Consider the following 13,781-nt stretch of genomic DNA (forward strand, 5'->3'; position numbering starts at 1 on the left):
CACACAGACCAACCAATCACAGACCAAACCATCACAGCTACCACACACAGACCAAACAATCACAGACCAAACCATCACAGCTACCACACACAGACCAAACAGTCACAGACCAAACCATCACAGCTCCCCCACACAGACCACATCAGGCCAAGTGCTCGTTAGGTCATTAACAGAAATGAGAGATGCAGGCAGGGCCTCACCTCTTAAAGAAGTAACCGTTAGCCTCAAACTGCTGGCGCAGCATGAACTTGCCCCGGTACTCAATGATGAGCGAGTCTGGAGCCAGATCACACACAGCCTTCAGAATCTTCTTATTCTTCTGCACCTGACTCTGTGGGAGGAGAAGCAAGGCCATCTATCAGTGTGTGTGTTTAAGACAGAGACTAACCTCCACAGGAGGTTTGAAGGCTGCAGGGTGTGTGTGTGTGTGTGTGTGTGTGAGTGAGAGAGAGACAGACAGAGACTCACCTCCACAGGAGGTTTGAAGGCTGCAGGGTGTGTGTGTGTGTGTGTGTGTGTGTGTGTGTGTGAGAGAGAGTAGAGAGACAGACAGAGACTCACCTCCACAGGAGGTTTGAAGGCTGCAGGGTGTGTGGGGTGTGTGTGTGTGTGTGAGAGTGAGAAGAGACAGACAGAGACTCACCTCCAGGAGTTTGAAGGCTGCAGGTGTGTGTGTGTGTGTGTGTGTGTGTGTGAGTGAGAGAGACAGACAGAGACTCACCTCCACAGGAGGTTTGAAGGCTGCAGGGTGTGTGTGTGTGTGTGTGAGTGAGAGAGAGACAGACAGAGACTCACCTCCACAGGAGGTTTGAAGGCTGCAGGGTGTGTGTGTGTGTGTGTGTGTGTGTGGTGTGGTGATGAGAGACAGACAGAGACTCACCTCCACAGGAGGTTTAAGCTGCAGGTGTGTGTGTGGTGGATGAGAGAGACAGACAGAGACTCACCTCCACAGGAGGTTTGAAGGCTGCAGGGTGTGTGTGTGTGTGTGAGTGAGAGAGAGACAGACAGAGACTCACCTCCACAGGAGGTTTGAAGGCTGCAGGGTGTGTGTTGTAGGCCATGCTCTTGCCGTCTGCAGCCTCCTTGACCCTCAGCAGGAGCTGCATATCCTCGCTGTACTGGTTGCTGCTGGCCTCCTCATAGCGCTCCATCCAGGTCTTGATCTTGTTCTCCCACAGTGAGGGCGTGTCTGTGGGGTCCAGCTCTGGGGCGGAGCCCTGTTGCCAGGAGACAGGAGGGCACGAGTCACTCACACACTCTCTACTCTTGCACTGTCAGAGGATTCATTCTGAACATGACTGGCCTACCTTGACCCTGGACGACTTCCTGGACCCCTCGCGGAATGCCTGAGAGAGAGAGAGAGAGAGAGGTTAGTTGTAACAGTGAGTAACAGGGATAGGGAACAATTGAGACACATCACAGGTCATCCGTTTTCTCTTTCAACATATGTTTGTTACTGTTGCATTCTTTGTGGGCTGTGTGCAACACTATGGTAAAAGTTAGAACATACATGAGCTGATGGGAAACCTGACTGAGCTGAGCTGAGTGACAGGCAGACTGACTGACACGGGTTTAGAGTGAGGCCTGTAGGGAAACTGCAGGAAGAGAGGGCGGAGCTCGGATGGGGGCAGGGCTGAGCTGAGTGACAGGCAGACTGACTGACAGGGGTTTAGAGTGAGGCCAGTAGGGAAACTGCAGGCAGAGGAGGCGGAGCTCGGACGGGGGCGGGGCTGACCTTCTTGGCTCGGGCGGGGACGGGCCCGGGCTCCTTGTCGCCGCTCTTCTTGCGCTTCTTGTCGGCTTGCTTATTGGCCATGCGTGCCGGCGTCAGCGTGATGCTGGTGGGCGGGTGCTGGAAGGCCGTGTACAGCTCCAGCGGCACCTCGTCTCCGCTCTCCGTCGCGCTGGTGTCCCCGTCTGCAGCACACACACACACACACACACACACACACACATTTCAGCAAATACCGCTTACTGAAGCATCACCACCAGGTACATAATTCACAGCTGCCTGACGCAGAGACACGCTCCTGTTTACACACAACACGGCTCACACCACCGGGCCACACCTCTGAGCTCAGTGAACCCAGCCGGCCTCTGAAGCTGGAGACACGTGTGAGCACCGCTGTGGGGCGGCGTGGCGCGGGGGAAGGTCTGAGGAGGCGCGCTAGGGTTGGTCAGCGTGTGTGCGTGTCGCATGTGTGTGTGTCTATGTGCGTGCGTTTTTGTGTGTGGTCTATGGTGTCGTGTGTGTGTGTGTGTGTGTTTTGTGTTATGCTGTGTGTGTGTCTATGTGCATGTGTGCGTGTGTGTGTCTATGTGTGTGTGTGTGTGTGTTTGTGTGTGTGTATGTCGTGTCGTGTTTGTGTGTGTGTTTTGTCGCGTATCAGGGCTGACAGAGATACTCACCCGACATGTTCTCCCTCTTCCTGGTCTGCAGCACAATGGCCCTGTCTCTGTCCAAGCTGCGGGGCTGGCAGCGCTCACACAGATACGTCTCAGGAATGTGCTGCCTGTCGATCCCCATGCAGTCGATGTGCTGCCACACGCTGGCCGGAGGGAGAAGTGCAACGTTAGCCAGCTCTACCTTCCATCTCGGCACCTACTGCAACAGGGCCAAATTTGGCCCCCATCCAGTGCGGATGCCCTTGACGACCCCCACGGGACGGCCAGCAGGGGGCGCTCTCCCCGGGCCTCACCTGCACTTGTCGCAGCAGATCATGTAGCCATCGTCGTGGGTGAAGCCGCAGATGCAGCGGGTGATGTCGGCCCCGTAGCTGCTGTCCTCCGAAGTGCTGAGGGTGGTGCCGCGGGACGCCTCGTCCTGGGCGCCCGGCACGAACAGCCCCTCCCCGGGCCGGATCAGCACCGTGGGCGGGGGTGAGGCGGGCGGCGTTGGCGGCGGCCGGGCGCCATAGTTATGGTCCTGGAAGGGGGGGGGGGGGGGCATACGTTAGCGAGAATGACTTTGAGCTGCTGACTCAACTCATAGGTCATAGGTCAAGGGCAGGCTGGGAAATAAATGCCAGCCACCAGCCAAATGCTGGAACATTCCATCTGTGGCTGACAAACCTGTTTACTTTAACAGCCACTTAGGAAGGTAACCACCCATCACACCGAGTTCCTGTTCTACTCTATATGTCTAGTTGTCTGGTAATACAGTGAAATTTGCTGGTGAACTTGTGGCCAGTGGACATAAAAGTTAGTTTTCCGTCCTGGTCAGTGGTCTGCTGGTTTTGGTTTCACTTTAAAATCAGTAACCACAGCAACCAGGTAAGCAGGACGCAATCACTGCATACATTGTTAGTGTTGAAACCAACAGCGCTTCAATAGATAATGAGCAATGGCCCACAGGACCGGGCTGCAGACCCTCTCATAGTCTGTGCGTGGTGACACACTGCGAGACATACGGGCCATGAGAGAGCGCGATACTCACGGCGTAGGGCAGCCCAATGTAGCTGTGCGAGTGGTGAGAGCTACTGCTGTAGATCTGGTGTGGGTAGCTGGACTTCTCCACAACCACAGGGCTGGCCTCCACCGATTCAGGTCTGTTCAACACAGAGGGGCAGACGAGTCAGAGAGAGGCTGGGAGACCCACAGACACAGAGGGAGGGAGAGAAAAAGAGCGCTACACAAAAGGGGAGAGAGAGAGAGAGAGAGCCCCACAGAGGGAGAGAGAGAGAGCGCCACAGAGACACAGAGGGAGAGAGAGCACCACACAGAGACAGGGAGAGAGAGAGAGAGAGCCACACAGAGACACAGAGGGAAAGAACTAGCAGATAATCAAACTCACAAAAAATTTCACAATGACACCCAATATTAATGACACCAGTCCAGTATGCGACTCGAATGCAGCCGATTCAACCAGCTCAGATCACACTGCACTACTGCAGTGGACAGATAGGTGGCAGCTCTGTGGCAGTACCAGTCAGCTCCACTAGGGGGCTGGTGCACAGGAGACCTTGATAGTGTGGGAAAGCCAGCTGAAAGGTGGCATTTCCTGCAGTGTGAATGGGGCTGGGGAGGAGCTCTTAAAAGGCTTTCAGTGAGACTCGGAGGTGCCATTTTAACTGCTCTGCACTGATGGCCATTCAGCTCATTTCTAAAGGCTTTGGCAAGCCAGACACGGACTTAACACAACTGTGCGGACTGGGGAACAGCAGGCAGGCAGGCAGACGCACGCACGCACACACACGTAAACAAACACACAGGTGAACACACACGCCCACTGCAGCGGGCACACACACACACACACACACACACAAGGCGTGCCTTTACCCTGTCAGTCAGGCCGGCTGACTGGCTGGAGCTGATAGGAAGCAGAATAACAGGAGAGCTGTAATCTCCTCACAATAGAGGCAGTTTAAACCAGAGCCTTCTATCTGCAGGCCACACACACACACACACACACGCACTCTGCCCTTTCTCTCCTGGAGTATCTCCCACACACTCCCTCCACCGGATAAGAGACTGTAATCCAGGTGTGCGCACCACACACATGCACGCGCACACACACACACACACGCACTCTGCCCTTTCTCTCCTGGAGTATCTCCCACACACTCCCTCCACCGGATAAGAGACTGTAATCCAGGTGTGCGCACCACACACATGCACGCGCACACACACACACACACGCACTCTGCCCTTTCTCTCCTGGAGTATCTCCCACACACTCCCTCCACCGGATAAGAGACTGTAATCCAGGTGTGCGCACACACGCGCACACGCACGTGCACACGTGCACGCTCGCACTCGTGAGGCCATTGACTTCAAACAGGAAAAGTCACCTCGGATTAAGCACACGTACGATGAGACCGCACTGCAGAAGCTCAATCAGAGAGACTTCAGTGCACCGCAACGGCCCGCTAACGCTAAACACAACAAACAGCCAGGCTACATCCCACACTGGCTAACCGACTAGCAAGACATCCTGGTGCTGAGGTGCAAGAGTGAGTCATACGGACTGACGAGGTTTAGCAGATGTGCAGAAAGAAAGGGGGAGAGCAGTGGAGAGATAAAGGAGAGAGGGACAGAGGGAGAGAGCCACGGAGGGGGGGACAAAGGACCAGGGGGTGCAGGAGGGGAAGTGACAGACACAAAGAGCAGCCAGCATTACTGTCAGAGCGTACGCACTGCACAGCCTGCTGTCACACACTCCTCATTACCACACACACCCAACACAAACAACCCGGGAGAAAGGGGGGGAGGAGGAGGGAGAGAGAGGTGGAGAGGGGGAAATAGAGGGAGAGAGGAGGGGGAGGGGGGAGAGAGAGAGAGAGAGAGAGAGGTGGAGAAGGGGAGAGAGGAGGGGGAGGGACTGGAGATGTCAGGGTGCTATTAAGCAGAAGTATTCAGTTAAACATACAGCGCGCAGCCACACACACACACACGTTCTCTCTCACACTCTCTCTCTCACACACACACACAGACACACACAGTGAGAGACAGGCAGACGTTGGGCAGCCGTATATGCGTGTGTTAACCGGCCCTTGCTCGGTCGGTCTGCACAGCTGGCTCAAGGTCAGCGCGGACACCGGCGGCCGCCCCGCGAGGCCCAGGCTCAAGCGGCCAACCGCTTCACGGCCGTATTTCAGCCGTCCAATCAAACCGAAACCGAGCCTCCCCCATCGCCGCCGCCGCCGCCGCCACAGGGCTCAGATCTGCACAGAGTCACGTGACCCCGCTCCGTCACGCCCCTGCGAAACGAGGGAGAGGGGCAGACCCTCGCTGACGTCAGTACAGAGCCACACAGTACGGGCCGGCGCGCGTGTGTGTGTGTGCTGCTACACTACAGGGGACACCTGAGTGAGAGAGAGAGAGAGACAGAGAGAGAGAGAGGGAGAGGGAGAGAGAGAGAGAGACAGAGAGAGAGAGAGGGAGAGACAGAGAGAGAGAGAGAGAGAGAGAGAGAGAGAGAGAGAGAAAGAGAGAGAGAAGAGGAGAGAGGAGAGAGAGAGAGGAGGGAGAGGGAGAGACAGGAGAGAGAGGAGACAGACGAGAGAGAGAGAGAGAGGAGAGAGAGAGAGGAGAGAGAAGAAGAGAGAGAGAGGAGAGACGAGAGAGAGAGAGAGAGAGAGAGGGAGGGAGAAGAGAGAGAGAGAGAGAGGAAGAGAGAGAGGAGAGAAGAGAGAGAGAGAGAGAGACAGAGAGACAGAGAGAGAGAGAGGGAGAGAGAGAGATGGAGAGGGAAAGGCACACACACAGAGGAGCCAGGCTGTCCCGCAGCCCTGCAGGCCCTGCCGGTGCCGGCTCTCCTGTCCTCCGCTCCGTTCAGAACGGTGGTGGCGCCTCCTGCAGCCGGAGTTCCGCCCGGCGCGCATTCCGCCGCATTTCCAGCGGCGCCCAGCGGCCGAGCCCCCGAGCATGCTGGGAGCGAGCGCCCAGACCCCGCAGAGCGCCCAAAAGCCAAAAACACACTCCCGCTACCGATGAGCAAGCCGTGTGCTGATTTAACTGGTTGACGGCGAAGCCACCAGGACTCGGACGTAATTGTTTATCACCAAGCACAGGCAGTGTGCAGAGGTGAGACACGATAAATGCAGCTGGTTTCTAGTTGGTCGCCAGTAGGAACACTTTTTAGAAACCCATATACCTGATTCTAACCCCGGTTCATCTGTCCCCATTCTGCAGTGAGCCACTAACAGTGCCTGACAATATTTAAATGGATAATATCTGCCATTTTATAACCTCTCATTACTTCTGGTTAAAAAAAAACCTGCTAGCCTAAGGACGAGTTTGTACCTATATTTCCACAAAAGCTGTAGTAATTTGCAGGTTCTAGTTCCCTCTTAGTATATTTTTCCCAGAGCGAGAGAGAGAGAGGGAGAGATAGAGGGAGAGGGAGAGAGAGAGATACAAAACTGACATGTGAACCTGAAAATACCATGACAAAGTACAAACTAAGCAAACAGTCTGGCCATTGAAACTGGCCAACACAACCAGACAAAGAGAAGCATTCACACCAAAATCATTCCATTAATCGGAAATTTGACAAATGGTTTAAAAAAAAGTCCATTCCTGTAGAGGAGAGGAGCCTCATTATTCAGGCCTGGCAGCAATGTAGGCCGACACTAACATGAGTTATATCCAGAGGGACACAGATCGCTTCTGGGGTATTAATGTTTTTACACGTACAAACATGTGTTACACGTGTCATTACTGTATGTTAAGTTCCGCTGGAAACTTGAGAGCTTCTCTAACGTTTAGTGAATTATATTTAAAAGCAAATCACTTGAAATTGAAAATGTATAGAGCTAAGAGTGAGCGGGGGAAGAGCAGAGAGAGAGAGAGAGAGAGAGAGAGAGAAACAGGAACCATACTGTACAAGGAAGTGAAGACGAATCGGAGCAGTCACTGAGCAAGAGCAGTGAATGGCGGGAGAGCTCACCAGTAAAGGACAAAAGGACACGCTTCTCCCTTCATCTCATCCCTCTCTTCCCTCTCTCCCCCTTTCCCTGGCAGCTCAGAGGAGTACAGTACCCGCGGGGAGCCTCTCCTTCTCTCTCTCCCTCGTGTTCGCTCAGTCGCGCGCTACGCTGCTCCGGCACGCTGGCGCCCTGCTGCTCAGTGACGAAGCGAAAGTAAGAGTGGGCCTGGGGGCGGAGCGGGCGAACGCACACGCGGATACGCACACGCGCTCTCTCACACGCCGCACGCACACACACACACACACACACACGCCACATCACCGCGCAACCAACACACACGAAACACACAACACACACCGCGCACGCACCACACGCACGCACACACACACACACACACACACGCAAACACACAAACACACACACACGACACACGACCACACAGACACCGCACACACACACACACACACAAACACACATACCGCATGCAAACACACACACACACACGCACACGCACACAGATACAGATACAGTATACTCTCACACACACTCTCTCTCACACACCATACACACACACACACACACACAACAACAGATACAGTATACTCACACACACTCTCTCTCTCTCACACACACACACACATACAGTATACTCTCACACACACTCTCTCTCTCACACACACACACATACAGTATACTCACACACACTCTCTCTCTCACACACCACACACGCACCCACACACACACACACACACACATTGCACGCACACATGCACACACAAACACACAGATACACCCTCACACACACACTATACAACCAAAAGTATCTGGACACATCTTGGTCAGGGGCTGTTTATCATGGTTTGGCCTTTGCCCTTTGTTCCACTGGAGGCAAATCTTAAAGCTACAGCATACAATTATAGATTATCCTGTGCTTCCCCAACAGCTTGGGAAAGGCCCCTTCCTGCTTCAGCACAACAATGGCCCGGGCACACAGCAAGGCACATATAGAAATGGTTTTTTCAAGGATGGTGTGGACGAACTTGACTGGCCTGCACAGAGCCCCGACCTCAACCCCATCCAACACCTTTGGGATCAACTGGAAAGCCAACTGCGTGCCAGGCCTAATCGCCCAATCAGTGCCCGACCTCACTAATGGTCTTCTGGCTGAATGGAAGCACATCCCTGCAGCAATGCTGCAACATCTGGTATAAAACCTTTCCAGAAGAGTGGAGGTTGTTATAGCAGCAAAGGGTGGACCAACTCCATATTAATGCCCATAACTATGAATGGGATGTTGGTTGTCAGGTGTGCACATACTTTTGGCCATGTAGCGTATACGATTTATATATACTCTATTTTAAGAAGATGCACACGGACAGCAGACACACGCACAAACACACGCACACATACACACACACACAAGCACACACACCCTGGCTGAGCTTGGAAACCAGTGCGACTGCGCAGGAAGGGATTGCATCACCCTGTCAATGAGGCTGGGAACAGTGCCAGGAGAGCGAGAGAGAGAGAGAGAGAGAGAGAGAGAGAGAGGGGGCTTATTTATATTATTAAGATCAGGGGCTTATTTCCCCAATTTACAAGAGTGGAGACAAATTTGACCCTAATAACTACCGAGGCATCTGTGTGAGCAGCAATCTGGGGAAGATTTTCTGCAGCATTATCAATGCCAGAATGCTAGCCTTCCTTATGAAACACAATGTCTTGAGCAAAGGACAGATTGGCTTTCTACCAAAACATCGCACAACTGATCATGTTTACACCCTACACACCCTAATTAATCAACATGTACACCAAAAAAGCAAAGGTAAAATTTTTGCATGCTTTATAGATTTTAAAAAGGCTTTTGATTCTATTTGGCAAGAAGGACTATATTATAAAATTCTCCAAAGTGGTGTAGGGGTAAAGTTTATGACATCATAAAATCTATTTATGTCAATAACAAATGTGGAGTAAAAATTGGGAATAAAAGAACAGATTTCTTCACTCAAGGACGAGGTGTTTTCCAGGGATGCAGCTTGTCACCAACGCTCTTTAATATCTATATTAATGAGTTAGCGGTGCTGTTGGAACAATCTGCTACCCCTGGCTTAACCCTAAACAACAAGGAAGTTAAATTCCTACTCTATGCGGATGACCTGGTGTTGCTGTCACCCACAGAACAAGGGCTACAGCAACATTTGGATTTACTGGTGCAATACTCTCAGAACTGGGCACTGACAGTAAACTTAAAAAATCTAAAATAATGATATTCCAAAAGAAACCCAGATCTCAGGAAACCAGACATGTGTTCACTCTAGGAAACACCGCACTAGAGCACTCCCTGTTCTATGATTACCTGGGGCTCAAAATAAGTGCCTCAGGAAACTTTGGTCTGGCAGTGAATACACTAAAAGAAAAAGCCTGCAGAGCCTTTCATGCAATTAGAAGAAAATTTCACAAAATAGACATACCAATTAGAATCTGGCTTAAAATCTTTGACAGTGTAATCCAACCAATTGCCTTATATGGAAGTGAAGTATGGGGTCCACTCAGTTATCACAACTACACTAGGTGGGACAAGCATCCTATAGAGGCCTTGCATGCAGAATTTTGCAGAACAATACTAAACATCCAAAGGAAAACTCCCACCAACGCATGCAGGGCAGAATTAGGCAGATACCCATTGATAATTAACATTAAAAAAAGAGCACTTAAATTTTGGATGCACCTCAAATCAAGTCCCCAAGACACAATGCAATTTCAAGCACTGAAAACCCAAGAACTGAAACCCAAAAAGAGTCCTCTCAGTCAGCTGGTCATGAGACTGACTAACCAACTAAAACCAAACACTGACCAAACTCAGACCAGCGCTGCTTTAAGACCAGAAATTAGAGTAAACCAAATAATTAAACAAACAAAAGATGCCTATCTGGAACACTGGAATAATGAAACCAAAACACAAAATAAACTTAATTGCTACTTGGCCCTAAACAGAGAATACAATTTGGCAGAGTATCTCTTCTCTGTCAGAGATACAAAGCAGAGACAAATCCTGACCAAGTACAGGCTCAGTGACCACACCTTAGCAATTGAAAAAGGAAGGCACAAAAAAACATGGCTACCCAAAGAAGAACGTATATGTGGTCACTGCAAGACAGGAGAGGTAGAGACAGAGATGCACTTCCTGTTATATTGTGAAAAATATTCGCAGATAAGGGAAACATATTTTAATAAGATCCTAAATTCAACATCCCTAAACAAATTTCCCTCCCTAACAAACGACGAAAAGCTGCGAGTTCTATTAGGAGAAGGAGCGACAGCCTCACTCGCAGCTAGATACGTTTTTGCCTGTCACAGCCTGAGGGACAGTGGATGAGCATCCGGCAAACATATGTATGTGTGGGTGTATATATACATATGTGTTTGTATGTATATGTGTGCGTATGTATATGTGTGTGTGTGTGTGTATGTATGTGCGTATATATGTATGTGTATATATATATGTATATGTGTATATGTATGTATATATATATATATATGTATGTGTGTGTATGTGTGCATGTATATAATATAATTAGTTTAATTCAGTTAATAGATAAGTATTATGTTCCTATCATTTGTGCTGTTATCATTGATGCTGCTTGTCTTCTTTTTCCTTTTGATTATATATTCTTACTTAGTTGATTGCTGTTGTCACTACGCTTTGGCAATATGTATTTTTAAATATGTCATGCCAATAAAGCATTTGAATTTGAATTTGAATTTGAATTTGAGAGAGAGAGAGAGAGAGAGAGAGAGAGAGAGAGAGAGAGAGAGAGAGAGAGAGAGAGAGAGAGAGAGAGAGAGAGAGAGAGAGAGAGAGAGAGAGAGAGGGAGAGAGAGGGAGAGGAGAGAGAGGCAAAGAAAGAGGCAGAGGGCAGGGATAAGCTCAAGGATGTGTGTGAAAAGCCAGTATTCATAGGGAGGTTAGCAAAGAGGAACATTTTAAAAATCACATCCATACTGGCAGGACACTCAAGCACAGCTCATGGGATAAATCCCCCCCCTGTGGAATCTCTCAGAGACAGAATCAAACCAATCGAATGGGCTTAATTTGCATAGAGACAGAGAGGGCGGAGCAGGGCGCTGGACGCAGGGCCTCCGTGGGGCCGGCGGCAGAGGCGCTGCTAATCCCAGCAGTCAGGAATAGCAGAGCGACAGCAGCGCTAACGTAGCGCTCAGAGAGCGCAGCTAAACATAGCCCCGCTACACACCTCCACAGGCATCTACTACTCTACCCGTAACGCTCACACACACACCCACGCACGCACGCACACACACACACCTGTTCAGAGGGCGACAAGAGGACTGAAATAAAGATGAGGGACAAGGCGGGGGGGAGGGAGGGAGGGAGAGGGAGAGGGGGAGAGAGAGAGGCAGCAGAGCCAGAGGCAACGCCTCGACTCTGGAGCAATCCCACTCGCTGCCATGGTAACCCTCCGTCGCCATCAGCGCACACTCGCGCACACACAGAAAAAGAAGGAGTAAATAAATAAATAATCACACAGCCACGCGCGCGCACGCAGCACGTTGCCACGGGCGCCGTCTCCATAGCGCCGTCCGGTCCCGGCGGCTCCTGGCTGCGCCGGAGGGCTCGGCTGCAGTGACACGCCGCGCGGGGGGGGAGGGGGAGGGGCAGCCTGTCCGCCGCTCGACGCTACGCTTACGCTACACCGGCCCCGGCTCAGCGCCACGGCAACACGGCCACGCCACTCCGCCACCCTTCCCACGCTCCTCTGCCCGTTTCCCAGCGAAGCGTGAGGTCATAAGGGCTGTGCGCACGGCGCTGTTCTCAGCCGCACCGCCGCTCCGCTGCAGAAGACGCGGTGACTCTGAGGCGCTGGCGCAGAGCCCGCCCCGCTCATTAAGCTGAGGTGAAGTTAGCCGGGCGTGAGCCCGAGCACGCCGCTCTGGGTTAGCCGCTCTGGGTTAGCCGCTCTGGGTTAGCCGCTCAAAGCTTCATGAGCAGAAAGCCTCGTTCCCTCCGCTGCCCGTGTCCCAGAACACCCGGGTCCTCCAACCGACGCTGGGCCAAGGCACGGCCCATGAGCCTCTGCGGCTGCGCTCGGTGGCGCTTTATATGCTCTCTGCGTGGGGCGTTTAAATTTTAATGCCTTCACATTCACATTCGTTTTCAAACGAGCTTCCGCAGCGACACTCGGACACTGTGAGCGCTCCTCTGCTTGACTGAGAGCGGCCATTCAGGGCTGGAGCAGCACAGCCAACACGCTGCTGCTGGAGCGGGTCTGAGCTGAGCAGCACCTGCACACAGACACAAACTGCCACTGTAAACAGAGCGCTCATCAGGAGTCAGGCTCAAGAACTGAGCTTCCCTCGCTAAAGACACGCAGTGACATCACTCAGTGGGCGTATCCTACCAGCGATTAGCAGCCCTGTGTGAGACCTGACACAGCAGCTGCAGAAAAGCGCACTGAGAACAGAGATAATGCGCAAGGAGCTGCCATTTTACCCACCCCGCCTCAGCACAACAAGGGCCTCCTCCTCACCTGAGGGAGAAGAGGACAGCACGCAAAGCTCCGCCTCCCCGGCCGCTGGGGGCGGTCTGACTCTGCGCATAATTATCTCAGGCAGGAGCGCGGTCGTCACCCAGCGTTCCTAAGGCGGGGAGGCGAGGCCGTGGGGCGACCGGGCCGCTGGGCCAGGGCTGGGCCGGGGGCTCCCCCGTGACCGGGCCTCGATGGCGGGGGGAGGGCCCTGGGGGCGGCAGGCTCCGGACACGGGCCTGCGCTCGCGGTGCGCGCTCCAAGCCCGCTAACGTGCGTCACGTAGATCAGCGCAGGCAGGAACGGCCCTCAGAACGAAAGGGCTTACAGGGATCGCCCGCGGCCGGGGAGGGGAGGGAGGGGAGGGGGGGTGCGCTGGGACAAATTAAGTCGCGTAAAACGGGAGAGGGCCACCTGTCACTCTGCGACTGCACAACACTCACCATGGCAACGGGGCCTGCTCAGCTCAGGGGGAGGAGGGAGGGAGGGAGGGAGTGAGGGCGGGGATTTTCGGAGTTAGGAAGGAGCTCAGCTGTCACTCAGTTAAGCGTTCCCGGGACGACGGGGCGGGAGGGAGGTCACATGTGCTGCGCCATAAAGACACTCTGATCCCACAGAGGGTCCCTCTGCACTGACCCCTCCAGCACAGCCCCAGGGTCAGCTCAGTGCAGCCCAGCACGCTGCCCAGCGCTCGCAGCGCAGGTCACATGTGCCCACGGACACGAACAGGCCGGGCACACAGTGGGCACATTACTACCTGCAGCGGGCGAGTCTGCTCCAGCGGAACAGACTGAACAGCAGGAAGAGAACGAGCGAGAGAAACAAAAGGGCCACAGAGCCAAAATGGAGCCGAGAGGCAGCAGCCAAA

At 52.9% G+C, this 13,781-nt stretch overlaps 1 protein-coding gene across 6 annotated transcripts in view; it reads right to left on the reverse strand.

Annotated features, from left to right (window-relative positions):
* Positions 1-13,781, reverse strand: part of kmt2e (lysine (K)-specific methyltransferase 2E) — a 47,956-nt gene that overhangs the window by 19,472 nt on the left and 14,703 nt on the right. For all 6 annotated transcript variants that reach the window (XM_064342878.1, XM_064342877.1, XM_064342876.1 and 3 more), the window contains 7 exons: positions 3,437-3,548; positions 2,700-2,926; positions 2,410-2,549; positions 1,736-1,917; positions 1,308-1,346; positions 1,017-1,217; positions 201-331 (listed from right to left, as the gene is read on the reverse strand). In XM_064342878.1, the coding sequence (XP_064198948.1) occupies positions 201-331; positions 1,017-1,217; positions 1,308-1,346; positions 1,736-1,917; positions 2,410-2,549; positions 2,700-2,926; positions 3,437-3,548 (1,032 nt within the window). The remainder of the gene's footprint in view (positions 1-200; positions 332-1,016; positions 1,218-1,307; positions 1,347-1,735; positions 1,918-2,409; positions 2,550-2,699; positions 2,927-3,436; positions 3,549-13,781) is intronic.

Source organism: Anguilla rostrata, chromosome 7, assembly GCF_018555375.3.
Source record: "Anguilla rostrata isolate EN2019 chromosome 7, ASM1855537v3, whole genome shotgun sequence".
NCBI lineage: Eukaryota > Metazoa > Chordata > Actinopteri > Anguilliformes > Anguillidae > Anguilla > Anguilla rostrata.